At 37.6% G+C, this 8,416-nt stretch overlaps 1 protein-coding gene across 2 annotated transcripts; it reads right to left on the reverse strand.

The window, feature by feature from the left end:
• Window positions 1-812: 812 nt before the first annotated feature.
• On the reverse strand, window positions 813-5,617 carry LOC113331787 (probable pectin methyltransferase QUA2). 2 transcript variants are annotated; one of them, XM_026578426.1, is made up of 9 exons: window positions 5,024-5,617; window positions 4,105-4,795; window positions 3,866-3,998; window positions 3,218-3,458; window positions 2,708-2,933; window positions 2,402-2,577; window positions 1,937-2,240; window positions 1,624-1,762; window positions 813-1,363 (listed from the first exon to the last, which is right to left on the reverse strand). In XM_026578426.1, the coding sequence occupies exons 2-9, from the start codon at window positions 4,785-4,787 to the stop codon at window positions 1,211-1,213; spliced, it is 2,055 nt and encodes a 684-aa protein (XP_026434211.1). In that variant the 5' UTR covers window positions 4,788-4,795; window positions 5,024-5,617; the 3' UTR covers window positions 813-1,210. The 2 variants fall into 2 exon arrangements, with proteins under 2 accessions (XP_026434211.1, XP_026434210.1); XM_026578425.1 differs by having other exon boundaries at window positions 4,105-5,617.
• Between the last annotated feature and the right edge of the window lie 2,799 nt (window positions 5,618-8,416).

Here is an 8,416-nt window from a genome sequence, read left to right on the forward strand (position 1 = left end):
ATTTTATATAAACTGTCAGGTTCCATAAACAAAAGGTTTTGACAAAACCTTTCAACAAAACTTACCAACCATAAGATCTTATGTAGCTGATGGCTCAAATATTTGATGACATGGCATGTAATTTTGGCTTGGCTAGTGATTGGTTGTGAGCAAATTAGGTTTAGGAATGTTTGCTAAACTTTATATCTGTCGTACTGGTTTCTTCCACCGACAATTCTTCTTATAAAACCTGGAAACTCCCGGATCATCATCCACTAATATGCCCTTTATCTGATTCATCTGCTATTACATCTAACAGGAGTTGTAAAAAAAACATATGATTCATATTTATCTATTTTTTGATCGATGATGAATTATATTTTTTCTAGTTTGATCAATTGGGTCGCGTCCGTGTAAAAATTTCATAACTTGATTGATCGACAGAAAAATTAATTAATACTCTGATTTCTATTGAAGTTTTAATTTGTGTTTCCATTGTAATGAACAAGATGATCGCTACATGCTTAAGCCTTAAGTGATCTTTGTTTAGCCTGAATCTGGAGTTTTACACTAATGGTCACTAAGCTGAACCGTCCATCAAGAATTATCCACACTGTATTGCACTAATCATGATTGTATAATACATAAAAACATATTTTGCATCGTACAAAATCTTGCGGATATATACACTGAAATTCAGCATTGGATTGTCTTTCCCATCAATACTTACTAATATTAATTAAAGCCAAACACTCCCCATAACTTAATTGTGTGCCAACTCATCAGATATGTGAACCGTTAGATATTTAAGATCTTATGGACGCTAAGTTTTGTCAAAAACGTTTGTCAAATGGGTTTGTTTACCGATCCTCTCCCATTATATAAAAGGGATCATTTATTTTTTCCTACTATACTTTATGAATAATTTGATTTGAAATACAATCTTGATTTATGTTGTTACAAATGGAGAGACGTAACAGGGAAAACTCAAAATCCTTTTGATCCCTCAATTCCCTTGCCTGAATTTTGTTCCTGTAATTACATATAAGTATTATGGACAACCTTACTGTCTTCCGGGGCTCCGCTGGTTCATGTCCCCCGTCATAATCACGTCAATATCCGGTTTTTCATGGTGGAACCTTCATGACTAGTGGCTCTCACTTTATGAAAATAAATGAATATTTCTTTATGTACCTCTTTTTTCTCACTTTGGAATGTATATTTGCTTCATTTAGTTTCTCTTGAAGAAAGGTTTTTGGCAGACAAGCAGTCTCTCATCACTATTACTCTCGATTTCTACCACCCGTGCCTCCCATCTCAAGCTTGTCATAAGAGTTCTTGCTGTTCCTATGAGAGAAGCTTTGTCACGGAATAGCACCCAACCCTGCATTTCATTCCACGATGTTTAGCTCATTCGAAACAGCAATGCTTGGTTGTAGGAAAAGTCCAAGATGATATTTAGGATTTCCATGAAGTCTATGACTTACGACAACTATCATAGCAGTCAGAGATATGGCTTCAGTTCAGGTATTAAAATTCACTTGGTTGTTTCTATTGCATATAAATTTCAAGTTACCAGCCTACTAGGGTCAAATTATCCAGATACTGAATTACAAAAGAGGCTGCAATGGTAGAAAAGGGTACCTCTGGTCGAAGTAGCCGATCTATCTCGATGAATAAGTCAAGCATGGGGCACCTATGTAAGTGGTTGGAATGAAGCGATAACAATCCTTCAGCATGGACCATATCGTAAGTTATTGGATATGACGGAAATGGCTCACACCTGCATCCACAACATTGACTTAAGGAAATCACAAAGTGACAAGGTACCAACGCCATAGATCAGGTACATATTTAACTATCAAACGCATGAGGTTTCTCAATGTTAGTCTTCTTTAGCAACCGGAAACATTCACATAAAATGAGTGGGGGAGGGAGGGGAAGGAGTGACACATACCAATCATGTAATACACCGATGAAGCCTCTATCAAGGATTAGCGGAAGGTGGTTAGAGGTAGTTTTAGGGACCACATTCATGACCCACACAGTTTTTCCTGCTTCCAGCAAGGCTGAGTTAAACCCACCATATCGTGCATTCATATCTAGCACATTCCTAAGCATATTAAAGGGAGGGGTTGGGTCCTCGTCACCCGGTCTCTTTGGATGGTCTGAGAATATAAGTGGGGAGAGCAGGGACCAATAATTAGATATTGCTAAATTCCAGTTCAAGCCATCCTCAATAAAATCATCTGAATGCACACCTGATAAACATAAAAGGCAACTCATAAGTAAAATTGGAACCGAGGAACTGGGATGCAAGAAGTATCCTTGTGAGAGTACAGAACACTACTGTTTGTCCGGGCACATGCCAATGGCATCCCATAAGAACAAGACAAAAAGGAAGAGTTAAAATATGCATTACCATAAATATCGAGTTCAGTGGAGGTCAATTTAGCCCTAGAAGGCCAGGTAGTTCGCATTTCTATAGGAATCCATCGTTGGCTCAGTGTTGCTCCAATGCAAGGCTGGAGAGGTAGATAATACGGAGTCTCGACATCATGTCCCTTACTGCAGATAGATGGTCCAGAACCAGGTTTCCTAGAGATAAATGATGAGGCAACTGATAATCAGGTGAAAGTTCACAGTAGTCTCACTTCGCATCTAAAGAGTAACACAGTTTAATTCTAAACTGACAAATAATTGGATGTCTTTTAAAGTGGATGCTTACCGTGAAGCATAACAATCTCTTTTACTCGTCTTTTTCCACACAACGGTTTCATCTTGTTGTGACGACATCTCCCAGCAAAGATTTGCTGCAAGGCTGCGAACAAATGTCCACTTTCTCTGATTCTCTTTGCTATGATGTGAACCCTGCGAACTTGTGATTGGGGAAGTCCATACGAAGTATCCGCCTGGCCTTAAAACTCTATCGGCCTCAACCAGTAATATGCCATCTGCAGAGCACAATATAACATGCAGGTAAACTGTCATGTTCTAATTCCCATTCTAGGCACCAAAGGGGAAAAAAGTAATGTTGGAAAACAACTTTAAAAATGTAGCCAACAGATGTTCTGCACCCGATATATGTTATGGAACTCGAGCAGCCATTTTTTGTACCCAAGCCGGTAGGGATCACACGAAGATAAATAAACACTATTACATCATCCACATGTAAACTCTTCTGCATGTGAGTCACATAAGAGAGACAAATTTTTCTAGATTAGCTCAAATTTGGTACCTTTCTCATCCCAATCAACCCCACATCTCGCGCAATGTAACATATCAAAAGAAAGAGATGGATACGGCAATTGCTTCGAAGCGAAAGAACCGATCATTGCAGGAAGACCTCTTTCTAGAGTTAGCTGTACTTGACTACCTGAAGCCTCGTAGTTGGCAACACACATAGTTATTAGTTGCTTTGAAAAGAGATGCGCTCCAAAGCTACCATAACCACACCCTATATCCAGAACAGTTCTAACCTGCAAAAATGGAACAGCCCCTAAAGTTGCTAAGCTTAGAACAGCGTAAGTAAACCAAGATGAGTAATTGTATTAGTTCAGTTTTTTTCTCCTTGTTATGCCTAAAATACCTCTTAGCATGGAAAGTTTCACAAGAGGAATTGCAAAATTCCGTCCAATACTACAAAATTAATACTAAATTTCGGAAACTATCTGATGCCCTACAGGCAGGATCAGGAGGGATTAGAGGAGAAACACTCCAAGTTATGTGCATGTATATCTACTGCAGTGTCTCTAAGCGTCAGTTAACAGCAATCAAACAGGAGAATGTTCAGAAAGGTTGCAAATGAAATAAAATGTGGAGGCAAAACAGAAATTGCAGACTGCACTAATTCGAGTATTCTTCAAGAAATCAAGCAATTACTTACCCCAGCCTGAATCAAATAAGATTCATTTCTCAATCCAATCATTTCAGCAATTTGATGTGAATAATCTTCAACCCCATCAAACATAAGCGAGTCCGAGCGGAAGGATATTTGATCTTCCTCCAACATCATCATCCTATAATGATATGGACGGATGCGCATCAGATATATCAGTTTCAACAAATATACAATAAGCCGCATAGTTCAATTAAGGTTATGAAGAAAAAATAACTGATGCCAACCTCTTGGTCAAGCTTCCGGAGGAAAGAACCTCTTGCGCAGTAATTTTAACATTTGCAACCCAGATTACATCTCTTCCAGTAGGCCACCTGAGAGGTATTCTGTAATTCAGTGGAGGAAGAACCAAACAATTCTGTTTCAGTTGAACTCCACAAAAACGGCCAAATTCACCACCATCAGAATAACCCGAAACTAGATTCTCGGAAATGTTAAAACAAGGAACGTAGTTCTCAGACTCCTTGGAACAGAATTCCAATTCCTTTAACCTTGATGGACCTAAAGAGATCTCTCCAATGTCTATAAGATCAGAAACGAGATGCTCCTGAAGCCTCCTGTAACCCTTAAAGATAACACCTCTGGATGTAGTAGAGATGGAAATTGCCCACCAAAGAGAGCCAAAAACTGCAACCAGTACAATTAAAACTAAGCTGAATCTAAGAAACACCATTATAATGTTTTGACGATTTTTAGAACCTCCCATAGTGAATGTATCTGATCCGAATCCGTTATCAACTTTCGAAGAATTAGAATTGTCTAGCAAAAATAAACTAGTAAGATAACGCAAGAATAAACTCGTATGATCCCGAGGTGAACGTGTTCTATTATCGTCGTCTTCTTTATCCTTTACGTCTTCTTTACTAAGAGAACTCCAAGAAGAATGACCTCGTTGAAGTGGTCGAGACATTCTCCAAACTGTAAATCCCATGGGAAGAAAAAAAAAAGCAACAGAATCAAATTAAAGACGAAGCTCAAAAAAAAATTCAAGGAACACCCAAAGTGGGAGTACATCAGGATAAGATCTATAAAAACTTTTGTCACATGGGAGACTAGAGAAATGCCAAATTTATCAAAGCAGAATTGAACTAAAACAGAGTAAGGTGAGACAGGATGAAGCTCAATTCAGATTAGAAACTAAAGTACCTAGGACTGAAAAAAGTGAATGGCTGAACCCAAATCTACTAAGAAGAAGAAGAGAGAGAGATTGACTGTAAATTTTCAACTGTAACTTCGATCGAATAATAGTATTTAATTAATCAAAACAATAATCACTCATTTTAATTAATTAGTAGATAATTATATATAAATTGATGAATCTACAACTTGTGATTTTATTGAACTAAAAAAACCCTAACAAGATCTGATCTCCCTATATAAATATTGCTATGAGCTGATTTTAATTAATTGATACCCTGAAAATTTAAGTTGGAATTAAATGAAAACGAAATGTAAGGAACGGAATCCCAACAAGAAAAATCAACTTGAAGCTAAAAATAACCACTAACAATTTAATGGGATCACTCAACAAAATCTAGCGAAGTAATCATGGGTATTTAGAATCCCATTATAAAGGGGTTTTCGGTTGTTTTAATTAGAAACCCTAATTTGAGGACAACATATGTCAAGTGGTGGTATGAATGATGAGGGTAATCATTTCAAGCAGTAGTATAAAGAAGAGAGAATTTCGGCTTTAATGTATCTCAAGAGTAGTCAAGTTTGTTAAATCAGTGGCGCCAAAAAAAAAGAAACCCTGCTAGATATATAAACAAACAAGAAATGTATGGGATAGTCGTGATCCTGTACTCGCCATACATCATTTTGTTAAAATGACGCGCGTGTATTACTATTACAGGTGACTCAACAAGAACACGATTATTAAAAGGCGACTGCCATTAGCAGGTACCATTCTATATGGGACCAACAAATCCTAAACATTTTTAACCGTCCGATCACTCAAATAGAACCCTGTTTGTCTTGGTATTTTCCGTAGGGTCATTTACAGATATGTCCCATTTTCTAAAGTTGTTTACAAAATAATTCCTTTTTTTTGATAACTTACAAAGTAGTCCCGTTACAAAGATTCCATCCAGTTACAAGTTAACTGGTGTTAACTGACATGTGGCAGATTTAGGGTGACCTAAGATGCCCAATATACCCTTCAGTTAAACTTGTTTCCTCGTTTCTTCAGGAGATCTCATCGAAAAACTTTATCTTATTCACCTGTTAGAAACCAGACAGAAGAACCATAAAATCGTAAAAACAGAGCAAGGCAAGCTAATGACACTAATACTACCATTTATTGATAACATTGAATCAAAGATCCAATACTCAAAACATCCAAAAACAATATCTCTGGGAGGTAGCTAATATCCAAACAAAGTAAAAGCTAAACTAAAACATAACCAAATAAACAGAGCAAATGCAGGAAGTTTCATAGGTCTCACTTGAAAGCAAACAAAAGACATCCTAACCAAAACTAGTTTCAAGTAAATCTTCAGTGAACACTACTGCTGAGTCGTAGCTTTTCTTGGCTTCTTCGTTGCAGGCATAAAACCACCAGCACTTCCAGCTTGTGATGATGATTGGGATTGAAATGCCAGTCCGCTTTCTTCAGATGTAGACCTATTTCTCTTTGTATTAGAGCCAATTGCACCACAAGGACAAGTTGTCTTGTTGTGACCAGGCAGCTTGCATTTGCTGCAGCACCTGACTTTCTTCTCGGATAGGGTCTCATTATAGGCCTTCCTTCTGTTCTTCCTAGGCCGGCCTGGTTTCCTTATGAGCAATGGAGGAACAATAGTTGTTCTTGGCTGTATAAGAGAAGAACAAAGGAAGTTAATATTGCATAAAGAGATCAACAACCTAGTAAGTAATAGGTGTACAATAATCTTCCCAAGTAATAGACATAGCAAAAAAACAAAGAATGAATGAAAATACTAAAAATGATTACTTAGCCGCCGCAAAAATTAAACATCCTAAATATCTACACTATATATGTTACTGCAGGGTCTGGAATCCGGCTTCCAAACACTAAAATCCATTAAGTAGCTAGGTACAGGGTTCATACAAGAATTGAGAAGAATTGAGTTCAGATATTTCACAGAGTACTTTGAATTAATGTATCACAATTGTACTTTTAAGTAGATACACACAGATATTTAAGGTAAACCTAATAATGTAATGTAAAAGGTTGTCTAAGTTCATAGTGCACACATAAATCAGATCCAATTAAGGACAAGTAAACATGAATAGTTGAGAGTTAGGAAAAAACCTCATCCCAATCCTCAGGCCCTTCCAATGGCACCATATCAGGGGCATAGGTGGTCCTGTAGTTATCCACTGAGTAGTATCTGGCACAATACCTATAAAAATGCACACAAGAAAAACATACAGGTTTAACATTTCACATATTGGTAATAAAGAAAGAATCATAGATAAAACTACATGTGTTCTGCACACTTACTCAACCCATTGGGCCTGATTTGCTGCAGAGCACAGACTGCGTGTTGACAGGGGAAACCCCTCAGCTGCCATTGCATGCAGCTGCAAGTATGTTTCTCAAGGTCAACAGTGAATATTGTATTATGTATGCTTGTGACTTCATAAAGCTTGCCAGCAACCGCTCCTTCTACCTTATATTCCCCTGTTTTCGTAAACATCTTCTTCAATAATTTTTTGGCAGTAGGAACCAAATCCCCAGAATCCCATCCAACACAAGCATTTCTTCTCTTGTAAAACAGCCCCATTACCAGCTGTCCATACATCAAAACTAGCTTGCAGACAGTTTTCTCCCTAATGTTGGTTATCATGTTATTGAAACTTTCAGAAAAGTTGTTACTCAAGTGTTCACAAGCGCTCTTGTGGTCAAAAAAGGCCCTACACCAGCTTTTAGGATCCTCGCCCATCAAATACTGACAAGCACTAACATTCTCTGACATCATACTATCCATGTGTGCCTACAGTTGAAACATATTTAGTGTTACAAGAATTTTACTTTCTAAGAATAAAAAATGTCACTCATTTCATTTACGTACTAAAACAAACCTGAAAGTGTTTAGGCTTATAAGCTCTAGCAGCATTCCAGAATAGTGTGTGTAGTTTAGATCCCTTGTAGTGCATTTTGAAGTTTGCATACATGTGCCTGCCATGAATATAAAACATAATTTATGTATTTTGTAACAATAAAATGATCAGGTTGGAGGTTAGTTTTTAACCTGAAGCAGAACCTATGTGGTGAAGTAGGGAACAACTTTTGGACAGCGTTTCTCAAACCCTTCTGTCTATCAGATATGAAGTTGATTGTCTCAACGGGATGATCAGCCAATCTATGCTTGAGATTATTCAAGAACAAGAACCAGTTCTCCGCACACTCATTTATACAAACCATGATACCCAAAGGAACCAATCCATTCTGCCCATCAAGAGCAGTGACAGATAGTAGACATCCACCATACTTTCCCTTCAGGTGACAACCATCCAGCCCAACCACATTTATACAACCATTTATAAAACCCCTCATTGGGGCATCAAAAGATA

Source organism: Papaver somniferum, unplaced genomic scaffold (genome assembly GCF_003573695.1).
Source record: "Papaver somniferum cultivar HN1 unplaced genomic scaffold, ASM357369v1 unplaced-scaffold_128, whole genome shotgun sequence".
NCBI lineage: Eukaryota > Viridiplantae > Streptophyta > Magnoliopsida > Ranunculales > Papaveraceae > Papaver > Papaver somniferum.

Excerpts from the sequence above, each read along its gene's own strand:
- LOC113331787 (XM_026578425.1), bottom strand. The coding sequence starts at position 4,808 with ATGGGATTTACAGTTTGGAGAATGTCTCGACCACTTCAACGAGGTCAT. Across the intron at positions 3,999-4,104 it reads TCCGGAAGCTTGACCAAGAG|GATGATGATGTTGGAGGAAG; the intron begins GTTGGCATCAGT and ends ATATCATTATAG. Across the intron at positions 2,934-3,217 it reads GGTTGATTGGGATGAGAAAG|ATGGCATATTACTGGTTGAG; the intron begins GTACCAAATTTG and ends TGTGCTCTGCAG.